The sequence below is a fragment of the Hirundo rustica genome, chromosome 1 (genome assembly GCF_015227805.2).
Source record: "Hirundo rustica isolate bHirRus1 chromosome 1, bHirRus1.pri.v3, whole genome shotgun sequence".
Lineage (NCBI taxonomy): Eukaryota > Metazoa > Chordata > Aves > Passeriformes > Hirundinidae > Hirundo > Hirundo rustica.
In genome coordinates, this window is record NC_053450.1 from 148,352,550 (window position 1) to 148,375,310 (window position 22,761).

At 39.6% G+C, this 22,761-nt stretch overlaps 1 protein-coding gene across 5 annotated transcripts in view; it reads right to left on the reverse strand.

Annotated features, from left to right (window-relative positions):
- Positions 1-22,761, reverse strand: part of RBM33 (RNA binding motif protein 33) — a 97,077-nt gene that overhangs the window by 26,842 nt on the left and 47,474 nt on the right. For all 5 annotated transcript variants that reach the window (XM_040059278.1, XM_040059288.1, XM_040059267.1 and 2 more), the window contains exons 11-15: positions 14,069-14,228; positions 12,846-13,177; positions 12,115-12,357; positions 11,018-11,305; positions 3,022-3,666 (exon numbers count right to left, since the gene is read on the reverse strand). In XM_040059278.1, the coding sequence (XP_039915212.1) occupies positions 3,022-3,666; positions 11,018-11,305; positions 12,115-12,357; positions 12,846-13,177; positions 14,069-14,228 (1,668 nt within the window). The remainder of the gene's footprint in view (positions 1-3,021; positions 3,667-11,017; positions 11,306-12,114; positions 12,358-12,845; positions 13,178-14,068; positions 14,229-22,761) is intronic.

Genomic DNA, 22,761 nt, shown 5'->3' on the forward strand with positions numbered 1-22,761 from the left:
ATTCCTGCATAAATTACATGTATATTAGAAAGGGATGGGCAAATCAGTATTGGGGGGGGAGGTGAAGGGTGGGATTTATTTAAAAAATAAAAAAGCACCAACAGACAACATCATTACTGAGAGTACCCCACGTGTCACCTTGATACACAGACTTAGTCTGACATACTGGATATGCTGAATAATCTTCTACTTTCATTTTCCTGAAGAACAAGAAGTCATAAATTAAGGCATCTTATGCATCAGGAAAACTGAACAAGCTAAAATATTCTTGGAATTTACATGGTAATTCTTAAAATTCCAAAAGTAAAATCTTTTCACAAAAGAATATTGTGGAAACAGATGAAAGACCATTTTAACTTTAAGGACCCAAGGGGTATTTCGTCCTGCAGGTCAGAGATCTTCGGTAGCACTGCTGTGCCCAGCAACACAAACAGACAAAAGCTCAGCCTGGTAAAGCCACCGTCCTCAAGAAAAGAAGTCATTCTCTTCTGACAGCATCTGTACCTCACACTTCTCACCAACACACCACACAGCTTAACTGTTAACACAAAAAACATCAGCAACACCAAACCACTGAATCCTGGTTCTACAGATGGCCTTACTGAATTAACAACAGTTCCTCGTTACCGGTTTCTGGTTTAGGCCAGCTTGGTCTAGGAGAGTTAGTACAGCTCTGGACTTGAGCAGCTCCTGCAGCTGAGAGCTCCCCAATGGTGCAACACTTGCCAGGTCTTTACTTGAACCCAGTGAGCTTCAAAATGGAACCTGCATTCTGTCTAATCATGAGCCACCTCATTTGTACACATGTATTCAAAACATCTCTGCACGAAACAGCCCAAGAAAGGAAAAGAGTACAAGGAATTAGAGAGCAAGGGCAGGGATGCTTAGCTGCAGGACAGAGCCAGTGCACACAGGTAAGAGATACCAGCAACTCTTTGCCAAAGGCAAGGAGTAAGAGGAAGCACTATTACATGCCTAGGAGAATGGCCAGGGAAAAATGAGATTTGGCTCTTGCTTTATATTTAGTGCTCAGGCAAAAGTTATGAAAATAAATAAAGCATGTGGCAAGACTAAAGCAGTGGAAACTAAGTATGATCTCCAACTATGATAGTATTCAGAGTCCAAGCACCTTTCAACTCTTCTTTAAATCCTGTCAAAAATGGACTAGAAGATTGTCTGCTCTGCTGCTCAATATTTCTTTTTTTCCTTGTATCATCAAAGAAATAAAGTCACAGATTCAACTTGCCACTAACTGATTAAAACTTAATCAACTATCTTGATCAGTGTTAACAACTAATTGCAATGCTTGCTTTCACTCTCCCACAGCTGGAAGGAAACTTAAAAAGTCCATGGTAACATGAAAACAGTGGCAAAGGCTACATACATGTAAAGAAGCTGCCTCACCTTGCTGAAACCTCAGTATCTGAAAGTTAGGGAGGACAGAGTAAATCTGCTTCTGTACACAATGAAAGGGGAGTTACACATGCATTTAATTAAGCTAATTGCTCTTGCTTACCATGAGACTTATCTGAAACAAATCATTCATGGTCTTCTAAATAGAGCACTGTGATAAAAATTATTTCACTGTGAATGCTGCTGTGGGCACTGATAATTATTTGTTACAAGGAGCTGTATACAGTTGTGACTGGCATTGTTTTGTTTCACCACATAATAAAAGAAGTTGTGCATGAGCGCTTTATTCAATTATGCATGAATCACAAACCTGTCATACCTCTTGCAGGCCACTGGGATTCCTGCAGACATACTTATATAAAAATATTTTTAGCTCAACAGAATTAATTTCTTTCAGCTTCCTGCACTTTATTCTTCTGTAGTTAACTGTACCCAAGTTACCATGTCTGAGGAATTAGAACTGACAACAACTAGAAGTACAGGATGTCTATGTAGTCAATAATGCCCTGTATGTTAATATTTGGAAAGACCATACACTCATTATGCAATTCACAGTTCTGAGTGTAATTAAGTTTTATGAGCTGTAGAAAAGCATTAATAAAAAGTATTCAAGACTTTGGCACTTCAACTTCCGATTTCTACAGAGTAAAGCCTAGCTTCCAAGGCCTTGTTCAGTCCCTGCTACACACTGATTTGTTTTCCTTATAAAATTCTCCAAATAATTTAAAAGCATTATTCCAGAAAAACAATTCCAATGTGCTGCTACATCACATCATTCTTTCCTCCTCAGCATAAACCCAAGGACATACTTCAAACACTGACAACACGATCTCTATGTCCCTTCATCCCTTCTTTAGAGCCCTAACAAATTAACTTGTCTTTTCATTAAGACAGAAGAAATTTGGTCGAGAGACTTTCTCACCAAAACTCCAGATTTTAAACAGGCCCACTATCCTCAAGATCATCATTGTGAGTCCTCCACACCAGTGCTCAAGGGACATACTGCAGATAAAAGACCCCATCATCTAGAGATAAGGAAATCTCATTTAGATGCAGGAGTGAACTGGCAATGTTTTAAACCCAGCCTCTAACAGAAAACACCTCTCTCCAACATACTGCTTAAATTAGCTTCATAACATACTTCTCAAGAAAATAAAAACCATCTTCCCCTGAGTAGAAACCACAATAATATCAGCATCTGCACACAAGCAAATTAGGTGGCCTCACTTACCAAATAAGCAGGTCCTTTTTAACCAAACCTTAATTAAATACAGTCACCTAAATTCTTCTCTCTGAGTAATTATCCGATCAATTGAGCAGTCTTTCAGATTTCAGACTCCCAAGTAACAACTTAAAAGAAAGGAGTATTTCAATACGATTTCATTGGTAACTGCCCTGGCAGTAAAGCATTACAGGAAACACTAACTGCTTAATAACTGCTAATAAATTACAGTTCTGAAAATATAATAGACAGGCTATTAGGTACGCTAAACCTGTTCCTTCCCTCACCAGCTCGGGCCCATTTTTTATTTCGGGATTACACAGAGCCAAACAAACAGAAACAAACCACGAGGAGACACATAGATGAGATGAGCCTTGTAAACTTACCCCTCCTGACAACTTAATCACCCTGACTTTGCTGCCGACATGGGGCCCATCACTACCACTGTTTGTCCGCTGCATGACAGTCCTTTTCACCCCTGGCTTCTGCTCCTGGGGCCTCGCGGCGACGGAGGCCACCCGAGCCGCCTGTGGCGCGGGCAGCGCCGCCGCGGCCGGTTTGCTCTGTAACGCTTTCTGCGGCGCCTGAGGCTGGCTCGCAGGAACTGTTCTAGTCTGCCTCAGCTGCTTCACCGGCTTCAGCTGCTGTCCTTGGTACTGCCCGTCCCCCGCGCCCTGGGGGAAATCCGCGCCTTTGGGGTGGACGTTGGCAACTACCGCGTCTTGCTTTCTGACAAGGAGTCTGTTTTTCACGTTGTGCCGGGTCTGCAAGCCCGAGTGGGGTATGTAGGGGCTGCCGTTGGTGGGGAACTCGGAGGAGTCCTCCTCGTGCTGCACGTAGGGCTGCTGGGAGCAAGGCTGCTGCTGCTGCTGCTGCTGCTGCTGTGCAAGTCTCTCCAGCAACTCCCTCTTCCTGGCCCCAGCCTGCTGCTGCCGTCTCAGCTCCTTCTGCTTCAGGATCTCCTCTCTCAGGCGCTTCTGCTCTTCTATCTTCAAACGATACAACCGGGTTTCTTCATCTTCGTCCGGATACTACAAAGGAAGAAACAAATGAATTTATAAAATTCCAGACAGATGCCCAGTTCGGTCAAAACGACTTGAAATTGTTTCAGATGTTGTAAAGCTGTAACTCTGAAGAGTTTTTAAAATTTTCCTCGATACCAAAGCAAGGCTTATTAGCGGAGTGTATCTGCTGCTGAGGTTTATTTGCTATTCATTACAGACAAGCTCATATCTGGTTTAGGACTTGGATATACTGCTTCCTAGACAGAAAAGAAACCTTAAGACCACTTGAGAAATCTGATCAGAATACTAATAAAAATAATAATAAAAGAAGTTTTACAAATTGGAACTAATTTAAAAGTTTCCAAACCCAATTAAACTATTAATATAATTCAAGATATCAAAATATGTTTCAAATAGAAGGTAACAATACAGGGGCAACCCACTGTCACACAGGTTTTATCTTGCTCTTTTCTGACAAAGTAACAAAAGGTAGGATGGTAAATGACCTGAAAGGCCCTGATTAGAACTATTGATTTTTCTCACAGAATTTTAAGCCTGATCTCAAACTCATTTGTCACACAATAATTGGTTATAATGAACAGCACAAGTCAATCTCTCTGACCTTGAACTCGTGCACTCTCTTCAGAATCAAAATGTTGCCAAATGCAGTGTTGGAATATTAATGGTATATGGAGAATGCCTTTAATATTCCAGCCCTGGGCCCCTCTGAACGTACTAGACACCATCAAATAACCTTTCTAAAGATTCTTCAACTCTAGCAGAACAGGTTCTTTATGAAAAGCTGTATAAAAACGGAAAAGAGTCAAGGAAATGCAGATTCTCATCATCCTGGAAAAGAGATCTTGCAATATTGCTCTTGCAATAAAATCACATATATTTTTCAAAATTAGGAAGGATAATTCATTGTTATATTATTTATTTATTTTTAACCATTTGAAATATTAAGTTAGACTTACAGAAAATGCTTACAAATGGCAATGAGCAGGACATTCTACTCAAGATTTATTAATCACTAACAACAGCCTCTGCAAGTAACGATACTTGGTGTGCTGGTAAATTAATGCATAAAGAGTGTTGAAATATCTCTCAAAAACCAGGAATCCGTGATGAAGCTTTATGTATCTTGCAGTAACTGGGTGCAAACTGTTTTCAACACAACTGCCATTTTTTGAACATATGTGACCCAAATGTGTGACCTGAAGGTTGTGGGTTTTAATATTCAAGTGTTTTTAATCCTAGTGCACCCTAAAATCCCCCCCAGACCAAGAAAAAATCCATCAGAACAGATTCAGCCATAATGTTGGTTCACGGATGTGAAAGCCCAGCAGAGTCAGATTCACACTCACAGCACCCAGATGCACAAATCCCAAATGTCTGTTTCCTTCAGCTGTAGCTGCTTCTTCCCTGAGCAGGTATTGACAGGGATTATTCTCACAGTTACCAAAAACCAGCTCACTGTCTCAAATTAGAAGTCCAATTACAAGCATCTAATTAGCAGTCTAATTAGAAGCCTAAACAATGGCTGAAGAAGACTAATCAAATTGCACCTTTACAGTTTGTATTTATTTTTTAAGTATGGGTTGTAGTTCAGGGATGAGGTCTAACACAGCTCTTTGCATGAGAATGCTGCATCTATCCAGAAGTTCTTGTCTTTATACTTTATGGAAAATGATGGTGGTGATTAATAATCACTGTGACAACTAAATTAGAGATCTGTGTTGATAGATAGTACAGAAACATACTTCCACAGGAGAAAACCCAAATATTTCAACTTGTATTGAAAACTGGAGATGCTGGACTGTAGCAAAAAAGAATAGAATATGACCCTTATGAAATAGAAGGAAAAATTAAGACCCTTAAGAATAGTTTGCAAAGGGTAAGAAAACACGTAAGCTCCATCTAGGAGGAGGAGGTGCTGTTATGCAGATCCTGATGCAATTAATAAAATTTTCAGTCATTTTCAGAGACACCAAGTATCATAATTATTACAATTGTTCAGAGGGAAAACTTGTTTCACTTAACTTACTGAATTAGTTTATTCACCTGCTTTGGTTTAGATCAAAATATTTTATGGTTTATCTAAACAAGCCTGATGGATGCCATAAGCCAATACCAAGTTCACTTTTGGAGGCAGCCCTGTAATTTTTGTTTCCCATTATATTCGATTGGAACATTGCAGCACCAGTCCTCAGAAAATCGCCACTTCTACCAGTGCTCTTTATTATGAGGGATTTGCCTGCTCATTTTATCACCTAACAAGATCTGAAGGCCTTGGGAGATGTAGATCACGATGTGGTAAGCTCAGAACACCCACTCAAAGGTTACACATAGCAGCACAGAGCTGTGTGCTTTGCAAAACACTGAAATGAGTCCTGCCAGCAGACAAGGAAAGAACATCCCGAGGGACTCTGACTAATACATCCCTGCAACAGCCCTTGCACACATACACTGATTCCAGCTATGCAAGAATTAAACACAGGAAGATGACTGACAAACTCTATTACCAACACAAATGCAGTCTGAAGAATGCTTAGTAAAATATTTAGGCAACTTGAACACAAATATAATCTGAAACCTTCCTTTCTGGAACTTAACTCAGGAAATTAGTAATGATCCTAGGAAGTCAATCCCCTCTTAAAGGTTAAAATCAAGCATCAAGAGCCCTGAGGTTATATGACAACTGCAGATCAGTCTGTTAACAGGCTGAAGGAAGACCAAAATCCTTCAAAAGCAAGTTACTACTACTGTTAAACGCTGAACAAAACACCCTTGCAACTAGAGGAAGATAAAGGCCCTGTGATGAGTAACAAAATACCTCTATTAGAAGTCAGGTTTAACTCAATTTGTACAATGGCCCAACAGTACAGACTGAGGACAGCAAACTCCTTGTCAAGATGAAAACAGAGGCAGTTAAATGCCCTTCTCAGCTTTAAGAGCACCTTTAATACATCGTCCTACAGAGTGGGGGAATATATGTGATGTATAGTACATATAAATGACCTGTAGTGTGCAATAAGGACATTTGGAACAGGCAGGACAGGGTCAAGATGAACACAGGACACAATGCCTACTGCTAATGATTTCCATCCCGTTAGTTTAGTAAGCCCAGTATAGATTTCTCCAACAAACAACAACACTGCCAAGGAAAAAAAAAAAAAAAAACGCAAGGCAAGCAAGGATTTTGCCTTCAGAATCAAATGGGGAAAAGTACACATCTTTCAAAGTTCGAACCAGTATTATTTTCACAGAAAAACATGGAGCACCCTCTTCCATAGATAAACTATTAAGCTTCACATATTTTGGGTAGAGAACTCCCCAACATGAAAAAATGGTACATGGTACATGTATATTCAGGAGGCTGCAAAGTACAAAAGGCCAGACGTGCACTTAGTTTTGTGGGGGTGGATTTTTTCTACCAGGTCTTGAGTTTGCTTTTTTTTTTTTAATTGGGAATTCTCATCCGTCTTTGAACAGCTTTAACATAATGCATTTCACTGAGGTTTGAAAAACGACTGAGTCTTAGCTGTAAGGTTTTTCTTCTGCCTTAAGGTCCAAGGCAGTTCTGATGGAAAGCATCAAAAGAAAATGTTACAGGCTCCTTTCCTGAATCTAGCTGAAGCGCACCAGCAAGAGAAGCAGCAGTCCCACATCCTTCTTTTGAGGAGCCTAGAATGGCACTGTTGACTTAGGGAAAAGACAGCAAGGACGCACTCTAAATCAAGGGATTAAACTTTCTACTGAAATTATAGTCCTAGTACCAGTAGCTTGCTTTTCATGTAGTGAATTAAAAAGAAATAAACAAACTCATGCCTTTTCAGAGGTCTGAAGGATTAATTGCCAATTAATTGAACTAAATGCTGAGTCATAAGAACCAGACACTTAATGTTCTGGCTGGCTCCCAAAGAAACAAAAAAGGAATCATGCAATCAGGGTCACTTATGTGTCTCAGTAAAATAGGTGCAAGAACAGAGCAATCAAAATGGTTTGATCTGTGGCAGAAACACAAATCTATGCAGCAGGCTTGTCTTTATTCTTTTAATCTGTAACATTAAAAACGTAAGAGGCTAGAATAATTTGTCTAAAAATTCATGCTAAGTGTTTGCAAAAGCTACAGCCAGATCCAAATTGCTTCATTTGTCTGCTTGTGTTCAAACCCACAAATCACCTGAATTAAAGGATATCTACACACACCTACCTACACACTATCAGATTGCTGATAACATCTGCTCCTGAACCCCAGGAAGGTATGACACACCTTACAAAGCAGACATGCTGCACATCTTGGACAAACAGGGCAAGAGCCAAGAACAAGATTACAAGTTACTCCAATAAGCACTATCCTCTTGCTAATTTCCAACGGCAAACAAAAACTACAATAAGACTCTTCTAAGCATAATACAGGAGGCACCACTACAAAAATCTCGAAGACATGTTTTGTAAACTGGAGAGAATAGTTTAAGACATTTACAATTTTCCAGGTAGTTCATTTCTAAAGAAATGAAAATATTCAGATACATTTGATCTAGTAATTTAATGCAGAAGTTCTTTTCCATATTGCAAACCTTGTTAGAAAAGACAGCCACATAAAATCCAACAACTCAAATTCACAATTCACTGGATTTGGAAGCATGGAATACAAAGGGTTTTTTTCAGTACATCAAGGACATTATCCCCAATTTAAGTACTAACATCAGAACATCGATGACTACGTAGTGCTCTACTGACTTCCCTCATGTTCTGAGCTCCAATATCCATTTCTCCTAAAGACACATTATCTTTCTCCATTCTCCCTCTTCTTTAAATTCAAAAATGCTTAATACTGCCTTAATTCCTCTTATCCTAAGCTGACTTCAACAGGAGCAGAATTAGGCCCACATCATCCAGACTTTCCTATCTCAATGACAAAATGATGTTTCAGACTGAGGATATACAATTTAAATCCTGGGGAGTAAAAGCTATTCTAAACAGGCATTTAAGGTCAGTATTTTGCAGCCTCACAGGAACACAAGCATTCATTAATATATAGTTCCTCATCTTCTAATCACTCACATTGCAAAACTTTCTAATATCTATATTTAGGGTGAGCAAAGCCTCTAACAGGCAATATTGCTATTTTTTTGGTGCTTCCTAAATGATAGGCCACTCATAAATACAGCCACTGACTCTGGAAGAAAGATGCAAAGAAAAGTCTTAATTTTCCAGTTGAAGACACTTGCAAAATAACCTGCCCAATTCAGTTATGTGCCACACACCAGAATAGGTGACAGAACTTAACTCTTTCTCATCATCATCAGAAGCAAAAGAAGAGGATGAAGTCAGCTAATTACAAGAAAAACACAAAAAAGACTGCAAAACATTACAATCTGCCTAAGGAGAGCTATGTAATAACATACAAACACTACAAAAACAGTGAAGAATATGATTAAAAGTTTATAAATGAACATTTTGAGTGCAGCATTCCCATCTGTAAGAGCGACAAGAAGAAGCAGCAGTGAACAAGACCACTGCAGTGGCACAGCAGAAATGGGACAACTGCTACTACACTGTTTGCAGCACCAGGCCCTGTTCCAGGTGTGCTTTGCAAGGAGAAGGTTGAGTGTACATAGTCACACTCTCCTAATGCTTGCCAAATATATCTACAAGGGCTTTACTAGGAGACTTCATTTTTTCCAACACCACCCTGGTTTTTTATCCTGCTTTGCAAAAACTCGCATAAAACAGGTATTGTAATTTTTTCAATGACAGTTTTGACAGAGAAATAAGGCTTTATTTGTAATACACCAAGAATTCACACAGGGAAGAATAGCTGGTCTTATAACCACAGGCTAGAATATGTTTAAAATGTAAAATGGAGACAACAAGATAACTGCTTTGAGGTTGTTTGTTTCTTTTTCTAATTCACTCAATTAAAATAAATTAAAAAAATATGCTTATCATTTTCTAAATATTGCCAGAGATACTTCAGAACTAATGCCTTAATCTTCATATGACTACACTACATTTCGAGATGTTTTAGATGGGGAGCCCTGTGATTTTTCACGACTTACCTTACTAATGGCCTGAAAGACAAGGATGCTCTATGAAGCACTGCATTTTCTGTAACTGAGATTATTCCAAGAGACTGAATTGAGGGGAAAGAGATTACTTAAATATTTTTTCCAAAAAGGTGAATATTAAAGCTAAAAAAGGATTTTTTTTTAAATTTCCATTGAAAACCAAGTGCACAGGAGGTCAAACACTGATAAGCTTTGGGTTTCTTTTGTGCCTCATTTGTGGAAATTAGTTATGACCATCCCTAATTCAAGAACAAGGTGAAAAGCTAATCATGAGCAGCTTAAAAAGAAGACAGCATTATCACAATTAAAGCTTTCAACAGTTGCTGAAGAAAACCTGGTCCTTGAGACAAGATTCATGTTAACTATGAAGATTTACAGTTCTTCACAGAATAGCCTGACAAAGCACACAGGGTGCATTTAGCTGTCATGCTCAGGATAAAGAGCATCATCAGCTCAATCCTACCCCCTCTCTCAAAGTTACAGAGCTCATGGAGAGTCTTCTCTAGCTTCCAGGAGATCTGTACAGAGAAATGGTCATCTGTTCATATGACACGATCCAATGAAGCTGAAAACACTGGTTTTCAGTGTTTGAAAAAATCTGATTTTTTCAATTGTGCAGAGCAAACAGCATCACTTTCTCCAAAATGGAAAACTTTAAAGCATCTCCATTTTTCCCTTACATGAAAAGGTTCCATAAAAAAGAAATTTTCTTTTGCAAGAGCAAGAAGCTCCTCGGACAGCACAGCTATGATCTCCTGCATGAACGCTCATGGCCTAGTAGAGACTGAACTGCTTAAAGGAAAACACCAAGAGAAAGACAGCTCTCCAAAGAGTCTTCTTTCTTCCTTTGAGCTATACAGCATCATACAAGGTGACAGAGAAGAGGCTTTCAGACTTAAAAAAAATATGATCAGCTGAAAATAAATTATAATTCCTCAAAGATAAAAATGGGCAAAGTGAGCATTTCAGAGACTTGTATCACTGATCACCTTTAATCAAATTCTGTCTTTTACTAGTAGAAATGACTCCTGTTCCTGCAAAACAAGTTCACCATTGCCTTGCCAACCTTCCAGACCTTTTATGTCAATGGAGACTATTTCTGCTGTTGCAATAAAAGAGAAAAGTGCAATTCAGAAGGGAGGCCTCTAGTGGCACCAAAAAAATATTTGGTGAATAATACATTAAGCATGCTTTCAGTTCATAAATCAGACCAGAAAAGTTTTTTAAAGGTGGGACCTTTGTTTCTTGTTGTTCGGTTTTTGGTCTTTTGTTTAAACGCAAAAAAAAAAAAATTCCCTTACCTCTGGTTCAGATTTTCCTTCTGACTTTGCCTGACTCACTGGAGTGATTGCTTTAGCTTTCATCTCAGGCCTTCCCTGGGAGCTCCCACCACCAGTGACAGGCTTGTTGGCAGACATGGTGCTGGTAATGGGTTTGACCTGAGCAGCTGGGGTGGAGTTTCGCCTGTTGTTGCTCATCTCCATGGCGTGGGACGGGGCTATCGGCAACTCGCGCAGGTTGCTGTTCCTGGGAGCAGCCGACTGCAGCTGCTGATTCGAACGCTTGACAATATTCTGTGATGGGGTACTCTGAAAAGCAGAAAGGAAAAAAAAAAACCTGCTGACTTGCATCACAAACCAGCCTGAAGTGGTTTTGGTTTCACGTCTTCCCGGTTTAGTTCGGTATGGGAAAACACGCTTTGTGAAGAGCTTGCTTTTTAATGTCACAATATTTTTAATGACAGAAAGAAAAAGCAGGAATGAGAACATTTTCGTAACATTTTTTTCAAATTAAAACCAAAACAATCTCACTTGTTTAACACCATTCTCAGAAATTGGATTCACTGTGCGATTTCCTTTCCTAATGAAAGCAATTATGCTGAACTATAGTTATATTGTCTTGAGCGCTGCTCCAGGCTGTTGTGCTACTCAACTACCAAGCAGCAGAATATGTTGCATCAGAGGAAACTCACAAGATGGAAGAGGCATTATCTAAACTAAAAAACTGATCAGCAGTGGTACAGAGACAACTTCAAATTAAAAGAGTGTCACAGAACTAGGCTCCCACACAATTGCAGACTACCAGCAGTTGTAAAGCCTTATAAAGCAAATCTATCTTTCAAAACCCCTTTACTGCTAGTTCTTGGCCAACTGCTACATCTCCTGTTGGACCCAAATCAAAAAGAAGACTGAAGACCAGAGGAGAAAAGAAAGATATACATGGTATATTTCAATGTAGGCTATAAAATAATCAAGGCAGAAAACAAGCAGGGAATGGTAAATGTAGAGGAAAGAGCAGGAATAGAATAAATAGAATTGAAAACCCACATAGGTGAGTTTTGCAACCTGTGCTTATATTCCTGCTACTCATGCAGGACACTGACGTATGTGGTACTTACATGCCTTGGCTTCATTGGACCCTGTCGTGGCTGACACTGCATCCTGTTGTTATTTGGCTGCTGCTGTGTGGCTGGCATGTGGGGCCGGAACTGCGGCTGGTTCATGGGCATTAAGGGCTGTGGAGGCCCTTGGAGATGGTGATGCTGCTGCTGCTGCTGGTGATGGTGCTGCTGTTGCTGCTGGTGATGGTGCTGCTGAGGCTGAGGTTGTGGCTGAGGCTGTAATGGAGGATGCATGGGACCCTTCACGTGAAAAAAACCAAAAAATTTTAGTTTCAAGGTAATAAACTCCTGAAAAACAGCTCCAGCCTCCCAAGTTCTTAGAACTCTAAGCAGATATGAACCAGCTTAAAGTAAAATCACACAGAGGAAAAAAACAGACCAGCAGAAGTAGTGTAAGGTCGTTCTACACTTAAAACCTGTGTAAGGCAACAACTGAATTTAAAAAAGATGAATTCGAGGGTTCCTGTCCTCTACACCGTTTTCTAATGTTGTTTACCCCGGCCCTGTGCCCATCCCCGAAGCGCTGCCCCGCTCCAGCGGCGCCGCGGCCGCCGGCAGAGGGCGCTGCCGCCCCGCGCTGCCCCGGGCCCGGCGCCGAGCGGGCCTCGGGCCGGAGGGACACCGGGACACGGCAGCGGGGAGCAGATCATCGCTCTCCAGTGCCGCAGGCACGGCACTACACGGCCACCCCCTCGGACCCGCAAGGCCGATGGGCTTCGGCTCCGTACCTGCATGCTGGGCTGCGTGTGCGGGGACAGGAAGGGCTGTCCCGGCGCCTGCAGGAACTGCTGCCGCGGGGGGATGAAGGGCCGCGGGGTGGCAGAGCCCGGCTGGTTGAAGTGCAGGATCCCCACCGGGCCCTGGGGCTGCATGCTGGGCCGCACCGGCCGATCCCGGGGGTACACGGGCTGCTGTCCCTGCTGGTTAAAGGCGGGCCCGGGCGGGCTGAACGGCATGGGGCTCTGCGCAGGAACGGGATGGGCGCTGTTCAGAAGCGGGGGAGGCGGGGGCGGCGGGGGGCTTCGCTGCTCAAACAAGGGATGACCCGGGAACCTCGGATCTGTGGGAACGAGAGAACCGATTAAATGACAGCTTCCCCGGGACACAAATGCATTTCGGAAACATAAAGCTCTAGTCTGTTTCGGAAAGTAACTTGAAATTTGTAGAATGCAAAACTGTACGGGATGTTTTAATTGTAAGACCTACCCTCAAGGTTATGTTTTGTTCCTGTCACTTGTGTATAAAAGGAATTGATCCTTGAAAGACCAGCATAACTGGAATCAACAATACCTTCTGGAAATTCTACTTTAATAAAATCAATGAAGGATTCCACCAATTATAGTTTAAATTGCAGAAGAACTCATAAAGCGTTGACACCATTCACTAAACAGGTATTTAGCACATTTTTACATATTGTACATGTATAATATCATATATATTGGTATAAATATAATATATAATATATAAATATAATTGGTGTAATACTATATAAATATGGTATAAATATAAATATGCACTTAGTCTCTTTTGATCGCTAGGCTGTATAATTTTATCTAATCTTAACAAATTTCTTACACCACACACACAGTCCAGGCAGTTTAAAAGAGTTACAAGAGGAAATCCAAGTGCATGGCGAATTATTTGTTATCCAAACTGTAACAAAGTGCAACAACTTCATTGCAACAATCATTTAGATATTAATTACTTTTGTGTCCATATAAATATGCAGATTCATGGCAGTTACAGGTGAAGACATACTAAAAAAAAAGTAAAAAAGCCACATCAAAAGAAGCAAAAATATACTAGACAACCAGATTTCTGGCATGTACCAGCCTGGCTACATCAGATGATCTTCCAGCCTTCAGGCTCTTCTGAACATTTCATGTTGTGGGATGCGCAGTCACTTTACAAAAGGTGGGTGTTAATTGTTAATGGGATTGAAAATGCTCACCTGCTATGAAGAAAGGATCTCTGTCCTGAGGAGGTGGAGGAGGGAGTGGTGGAGGTGGTGGGGGTGGCCCTCTCCACTGGTCCTGGATTGGCAGCCTCGGGGCTTGGGAGAAGTTGGTAGGAACTGGTCCAGGCGTATGCTGCTGGAAGTCTGGAGGGCCCTATTTAATAAGGCAGAATTAAAATTAAGGCTGCCATGCAGAAATTTATGTATTGTCTGCTATAACTTTTTTCCTCTTAAAAATACAATTGCTGTATGAATTATCTCCTATCACCTGTACAAACTGACAGCCCTTACTGAGTCATTCCTTCACAATGGAAGATATATTAAACCCGAGTACAGTATCTTGAAATGAATTCACAATGTTTTAATAATCACTAGCACCACAGGAATGCCATTTCATCTCAAGCTTATTGAAATCCATGCAATTATTGACCTTCTTTCCCATTAATCCAAAAAAATCTGAATGTCTACTTTAGAAGACATTCCTGACATTTATCTTCATAAACCCTACTATTCTTCATCATCAATTTAGCACAATGTAAGCTACCGAAGGGAGCAGCTTTACTTAAAAAAAAGCGGGGGGAAGGACAATTTATGGCATCCAGAAAATTAAAGAGATCATCATTCTAAAAGAATTAAGGAGAGTAACATTTCTGTCAATTCACAGTTTAGCATCTGAAGCATTGCAAGGAAGAGTACAAAATTTTCTTTCTCCCAGTAAGACATTGGATTTTTATTTTTTTTTTAATGCCTTTGCATATTGCAGGAAGCAGTATGTTAATACAAAAGCAGAACTCCGCAGAACAGACATTTAATTGAGTAATTCACACTAGAGTTCTTTTTCTTTTGTATCAAAAATTGACAAAACACATTAGAAACCTCTGATATACAGACTAAGCTGTGCTTCACATAAATTATATTCTCATTTCCTTATTATGTAAGTAAATCAAGTACATAATGAAAATAATCTGTGAACATCCCTGCTTTCCTCTTTATGAAGATTCTGAAATCAGTGGTGGGATCTGTTCTGTCTACATGTGATGCTCACCTTGAAGATTAAAACTTGTATTACTGAAGACAAGCTTTTCCAAACAGATTCCAGACCAAAAACTCCCTGCTAGACTGAAGTATCGTCATCAGGAAAGGGCCAAACAACTAAACTGCAGTAGCTTATCTTTTATCTCTTGAGTTGCCCTCACCAAGGGTATGCACAAGTCTCACCCTATCATATTTGTACTGCATGAAGACCGGAATTTTAGGATAAGAATTTCTCACACAGTAACAATGGCCCTGGAGCCACTGTTAGTGTTACTCACTATCAAAGCAGCACAAGACAGAGCTATTTTACAGCCTTCTACCAGCACAATACAACTGGGATTGGCAAAGCCCAAATAAGTAGATGAAAAGCACCAAGGATCAGACCCATTATTAAATCTGTAGCCTTCCTGAAACACCTGAATGGGGATATGTGAGATACTCTTATTTGGGACCAAGACTGTGACTACTTATTTTATGTCATTATACAGCCACCAACTGTAAATATACTCTCATTCCTAGAGATTAAAGGGCCTATATCCCCTTGCCAGTGCTTCCAGTCAGCCAGACTCCTGTGGGTATTTCATTTAGTGAAAAGACATTATATTACACTCAAGCATGACAGTCCTCATAACATGCACACTGTTTGCAGGAGGAGCTCTACATTTCTGCAAGTGAACAGTTACAACACACAGTATTCCTGCCACCCTGGAACTGACTACTGCCTTTGAATTGCAGTCTGCCTGCAAACAACAGCAGTTGGAGCAAGAAGGGGCTGTTTGGGATGGAAAAAAGTTACATTTATTTGTTCCATAAAAACTTTTTCAGGTTTAGCTGAACAAGGGTGTTCAACTGCACTGCCCTTCCCTCATGTTGAGCAGGACAGCACTGGCTGCCTGCCAAAAGACCAAATGAACACAAACCATGAGGATCCTGACCCTTCGCTCCCAAAACGCACCTCCAGCATCACTGCACACAGGAGCTGCCAGAGCTCCTTTCAAACTAAGGTTAGATACATTCCCTCACCTTGGAAGCCCTGGGAATAAAAGCCTATTTTTCAAAGTATTGCTCTTACACCAATCCCAGGGAACACACAGCCCTTCCACATGCTGCACATCCTTGAGGGAGGCACCCAGCAAACCATCTCAGTTTTAGCTGTTTGGTTATTAGTTTATCAGTGGGCAATGCACAAGGTCACTGCAACAGGAGCATGGAAGAACCCAGTTCAACAGGGCAGTTGCACAAAAGATGGTTTTAATCTTGCATCTGACTTACAGCACGTACTCATGTGCTCATCTGGCATCTCGGGACAGAACATGGTCTTGACAATCTTTTTTACCCATTTTCAGAGAGCCTGACTCAGAAGCTCTCAAATTCCTCCTATTTTTCCCTAGACATACTTATCTTAGTCATTTGTAAAATAGCCAGTGAAAAACAAATTACGTGGAAACTTACTGAAACCTGGGCTAATAAATCTTAAGTGTCACATATCTGCCACACGAGCTGAAGAACCGGCAGCAGCAATGATCTGTCTGGGCTTGGTTCCAAGCACCAAATAGCAGTGCAGTGATCACAGGCTCCTCTACCTGCTTATTCCAAACTCCATGTATTCTGTCCTGGTCGAGTAACAGATCCTTATCAGTCTCTCCCCTCCCTCCCAAACTTGTTTTCGTGCTAGGCTGAAAGGCAACAGGCTTAGGCTACAAAATAAGCAGCCATCTCTGCTTCTCAACCACATTTGTAACCTGGTCTCAAGCATCTTCTTCACTATTAATTCCTCGCCCAATCTGCCTTTTTGTTCTTGCTCCTTCAGGTACATTATCTCCTCCCCATCAAGTCTTTCACTCTGCTCACTGGTTCCTAATCCCAGCATGGATCCAGCTTCCCGACTCCAGGCTGGTGGTCTTGTGTTGTGGCAGCTGGTCAAGAGCTCTTACTTGTCCCACTCAGCCCCTGATCTCATTGCCTGTACACTTACACCAGGCCATCTCCCCTCCTTTTCCTGCCAGGGAAGCAGCAGGCAGAGATTGAAAAAAATCCAGTATATTTATTTTAAATAAACAATTCTTTGTAATACCCCTCCCTCTCCTGCCAACCTGTACTCACATTATTATGCCCAGATTTATTTCCTCCTAAGGCAGCCCTGAATTGCAAATGCATGGAAAGTCCTGTTGAATTTCACACAGCCCTTATGGACTGAAACATCTTCAGTGCAGCCAAGCTCAGTTTTCTTCCTTGAAAACTGAGTAATAATAAAACATTTCTAAATAACCCACTTGGGCACAAGAGTATTTTTCTACCACTTCAGTCTTGGAATGAAAATATTTGGAAAATTTCAACCAGAAGGATTCAAAATGAGGTTGGCAACCAGCACAACATCTTGGTTTAGGCCACCGAAGTCTTGTTAGTATTACACACACTGAGAGAAACTTTTTATTTCCCATCATAAAGAAACAAATCTTTATTTAATAAGCTTTAGAACTGAGGTCATTTTAGGTCTAAGAAAGCTCATGCTTTTTTAAAAAATATTACAGTTTATTTACAAAAAAAACCACACGGACCAATAACCAGCAAGACATTCTACTGTTAAAATAATAGCAATGCTGATTTCAAGCTCCCTGTGATCATCTCTACCAAAGGTGTCCATCCATCCTAAGAACCATTCACCTGAAAAACGTTTTGTGTCCTCTAAATATCTGCATTGATTTAACACAAAGTAACTGGTATCCAACTGTTATCCAAAAGCTGGTGTCAAAAAATCCCAACAAATGCTCACTAAGATACATTAAGAATTTTTTTCTCTAATTAGTAGTATATCTCATAAGTACATGCCACAATGCAAGTTTGGGTCAAAAGAATTCTTACAACAGTCCGAGAAAGAGCAAGAAGGAAATATTTGAAGTTTGGAACTCTTCCTATTGGCCTCTCTTTTTCCATCCCTAGCAGTTAAGAACTATGGGGTTTTTTTCCACTTCTTAAGATTCCAGATTCACTAACAAATACCTACTTATTTGATTGCTGAGCAGATTTTAACTTTATGTATATGACATTTTGAAAAACTACCAAATTATGACTGATCACATTTCTTGGCTGATAACCAAAGGCTAATCATGCAAAATTAATTGCAAAGACATTTGTTATTTGCTGAAAAAATGAATTACCAATGTTTGCTTCTAAAAAAAAAAAAAAAAAAATTAGTCTGATTCTTTTCCTTCTCACAGTCATGACAGACTGACCTCCACTTCTTTCCTAAACAGCTTTGCTTCTATATCCCTAAAGATAAAAACTTCTGCTCTAAAAAACAGTAAAACAGGGAGGGGGAAGCTTATATTTTCATATCTTACATTGCTGAGATTTTTCTTCTGAAAAAGCTTCCAGGGTAATTCCAAGAGGAATTCAATTGTGTGGCTGATTCATATCACACGCTACATGTGAAACTAAAACTCTAATGTCCAACTACTTCCAGACACATATGAACTTTCTTTAAAAAAAGAAAATATGTAAACTATGATAGGTATTTTTCTACATTATGAGGTCTTTGTCTATTCACAAATGACATTACTTTTTTTTTTTCAAATTCCATAAAAATACAACAGTACTACCACTTCAACTTTTACTTATGTCAAATTCTAATTGTCCTAAAACCAATAAAAAGTAATATAACAGCTCTCTATTACTTAAAGCTTTTGAGGGTGGGCTTGTTTTTTTTGGTGGGGTTTTTTTTTTCATGCTTAACAGTAGTTAAACTACAATTTTAGTAGTGGATTATTTTACCATTAATGTTAAACTCTACATTCAGCAAGTATTTGTTGCTAATAACCCCCAAATGCCTTGTGGTATTTGGAAGAAAAGACCACTCAGAGCTATTTAACTTCAAAAATTAATGAAGAGCAGGTGCAAAAGCCAGGTTTCATAATGGTCTGTTTTTGATAAAATAAGCATACTGTAACATAGATGCATAATAAATCTTTATATGCACAGTAGTTACTCTCATTTTTCATGGTTTTTCTATCCGGACAGTTTCATATTACACCCAACTATTCAGTACACACATCAGCTAAGAGTCCCTGCAAAAAAACATTTTAACTCTTACTTCACCATTATTAAATCTTTCAGGAATCTTCCTTACTCAGTGTCCAGAGCACCTATTTTCAAGCTAACAGGTTCCAGCTTAACAAAAGAAAATTGCAAATTCATACAATCAGCCACGGCTCCAAGGTTCTACATCTCAGTCCAACGCTGGGGTCAACTCTAACACTGAGGGAAAGGACAAAAATTTCTGTGCTTTGCCAGTGAGATCCCACAAGGGTGGTTCACTTTCATACAGAAATGGTTACCATGACACCTAACAAATGTCCATAAGAACAACCCAGCAGACGCCTGTATGTTTTCCTGTTTTTAAAGAAAGCTCAGAACTCCATAATTAATTTATCCTCATGCAATTTTATTTTGAAAATTCAAGAAAAAAAGATATTGGTGTGTAAGAATACAAGACCTGAGGTCTAGAAACAGGATTCTGCGTAGATTTCTTAGGAGAACACAATCACAGACATTTCAGAAATACTTCACTGTGGTGTCATCTTCTCCTCTGAAGTGCTACTGACAGGCATTTTGTCTTAAATATTTCATTTTGTGATGTTTACTCTCACCAAAAAATGTACTCACTCTTCCTCCCACACACACCGTGATTTACTGCACTTCAGACTGACATTTTTATACAATTCTGAACAACTGCAGGTTGTACAATTTCCCCTTTTACTAATTTCAATTATTCAGTTTAGCTAAGGCATAACCTACACCTTATCAATCACTTTTGGAAAAAAAAAGGCAATGCAAACTTGTGTCTACAATTCATTAGAGTTGTGAATAGCTCATTGAACATGACTTTCACACACTCATGCAATCCCACCTTCTGAAAGAACACGAGATAAGGTTACTTTAATCCTTTCAAAGAACTGCACTATTTTGCCTTCCTTTTATCCCTTTAAATATCCTTCCTAGTTAAGAAATTAACATTTTCTCTCATACAATTCTTACACAAATTGTACTTTTACTTTTCTGCATCTCTTGTTAATTACATGATGTTATCTCCAATAATCTATTCATGAAGCACAGATAACTTTGGTTACCAATAAAAGAGAAAACTTAGCATAAATTGCTTAGCACAAAGTTAATCTTATAAAGGAAGGAATAAAGAGGATCTAACAGCTATTATATGATTTATCAGCTTCTCTAAAAGGGTCACTTCACTTTTTTTCATGAGACTAATTAAATACCTTAACAATGTCATTGAAACTTCATGAATCTTTCAATAAAATACACCCTGCCTGTACGACATGTTTTCATTTATTAATCTCGCTTAAAATGCAAAGAACTAGGAGAACCCCATTGACGGTTAAGCAGGGCCACTCAGTTAATTCTTCTTATATGGTTTAAATGCAAAGAATAATGACCACTATAACCTATGACAATTAAAACTACAGCCATCTGTCATAAGATGTTAATCCTCTTATTTCTGCAGCCCCCACACTTTTTGAAAAGCTTTCCTAAACTGACTACCTTCTGTACAAGGAACTGACTTTTCATCCTCTTGTGTAGGAAACCCTGCTCATATATTTTGGATATGGTGCAAAAATTTACAAGTAGAAATATGTATTTGTATCTTTCAAAACAAGGGTCTGAAAGTTTCACAGCTTTTTCTTTTAGTTTGCACAGCATACAGAAAGGAATGACTCATGAAAATATTTTATTATAAAATTAATTTTTGATACTTTTAAAACATGGTTTCAATGATTCCCTATTGTTCCTCTGACATCTATGACAATCACCTAAGTCCACCAAAGTGAACTAAAACCCAGCAAGTACCATGGTTTTCTCAAAAGATTTAGGATAAGATCACCAAATACAAAAGGCACACCTTGAATTAATGCCAATCACGGACAGAAAAGTTCAGAGTGCCCACAAAAGCCCAGACAACAGTTTTATGTTACCATATATGTGCCTTTTCAAAGTTTCTGGAATATGTTTTCTGAGGGGAAAACAGAGATAGCCAAGCACTGGTTTAAGTCCACGCACTGCACAGATCCGGGCACCACAGGCACTCTGAGTCAGAGAGAATGGGTTGATATTTTCAACTGAGCTGAAAGTAGTTTTTAATATTAAAATGTACCACACAACTTGGACAAGCTCCTCGTTGACACTACACAACTCCATGAGTTAATAAAGAGGCTTAGGCAGATGTCCAGGTCATCTGTAAGAGAAATCATCAATGACCTATTTCACTGTTTAGGGTCTCAAAACAGAATTTAGCCAACAAGGTAAACCAGTACAAGCAAGGAAAGAAAGGCATGGAATCCCCTGTTATTTAAGCCAACTCATGATCAAATAGCTAAAAATAAATAACACAGGCAATACAGACAGAGATGGGTATTCCCAGCAGACTGACAATCCCTAACAGTTCAGGAGACTAAAGCTAAAAATTAGAACTATTGTACTGCTAAAAGTGTCCCTTTTCAGCAAGTTTCAGGGCATTCCAGCAAAACATCCAGCAGGAACAGATTCAACTTGCAAATGGAGACGAAAACATTCCCAACTTTAGTGTGTTTCTAAGAGAGGCAACAAAGCAGAGAGGCCCATATGCAACCATTTCTCCACAGGAGAACTTCTGCTTCAGAAAGTTCTTAATGAAATATAGGCAGAGAAAATTTACTGGTAACTAGATCCCAACTCTAGATTTAAACTCCTAATTTAAAGTGCTGATGTGCAAAAAAATCCACACTCCCATCTATCTGTTTTGCATGGATGAAGGAAGAGTGTCTCCAGCAGAGATGAGATGTTGCAACTTGCACAGACTGAGGGAAGAGTAAACTCAAACCACTCAAACCCCAAACCTAAGGAATTTCTTTAACACTAAATTTAACTAATTCACCTCGAAGATTCAGTTTCACTTGAGTTTGCAATCCTCTGCAGGAGTGGGTGTAGAAGAGTGCATGATCATTTTTGTTTGGTGCTCTCTAACTTTTAAGATTAAGTACAATACAAACCAATTGGGGAAAGAGTGAAAGAGACACTAATGTCATTTAGAACAATGAACTCTCCCTTGAAAGATGAGGATTTCATAATCATTTAGTGCAAGACAGTAAAATCCTTCTGCATAGTTTTTGTGCTGAAAGCTAACAGTTTTATGGACGTATAAAAAATTAGGAACCCCTCCTGTTGTCAGAACTAATGAGATAACATCTTTCCTCAGACTTTGCAGAAACTACTCCACGGAAATGTCATCAAGGTTTACATGTATCTTGGTGGCCTGCAAGTCACTAACAATTAGAAACAAAACTTGAGGCTACAACTAAACTGGATCATGAATATCAAATTCCAGACTTCTACATTACACTCCAAGCTTGAAGTTGCAGTTACAATTTGTTTAAAAACAGTCTGAGAACATCAGTGTGACCGCGGGATGATGCTTCTCCCCTTAACAAAAAATGGTCAGGTTGCTACCAAAGAAGTCAAGAAGCAGCCAGCTTTATAGAAAACAAAAATGAGAATTGCTGCTAACCTGGACTCAGTAAAGGACCTGATTATTTAGTAATGCAATTACTGGATTGATGATTTTTAGTTCTGTTAGGAAATCTCATTTTTGAGGTGTTCTGCAA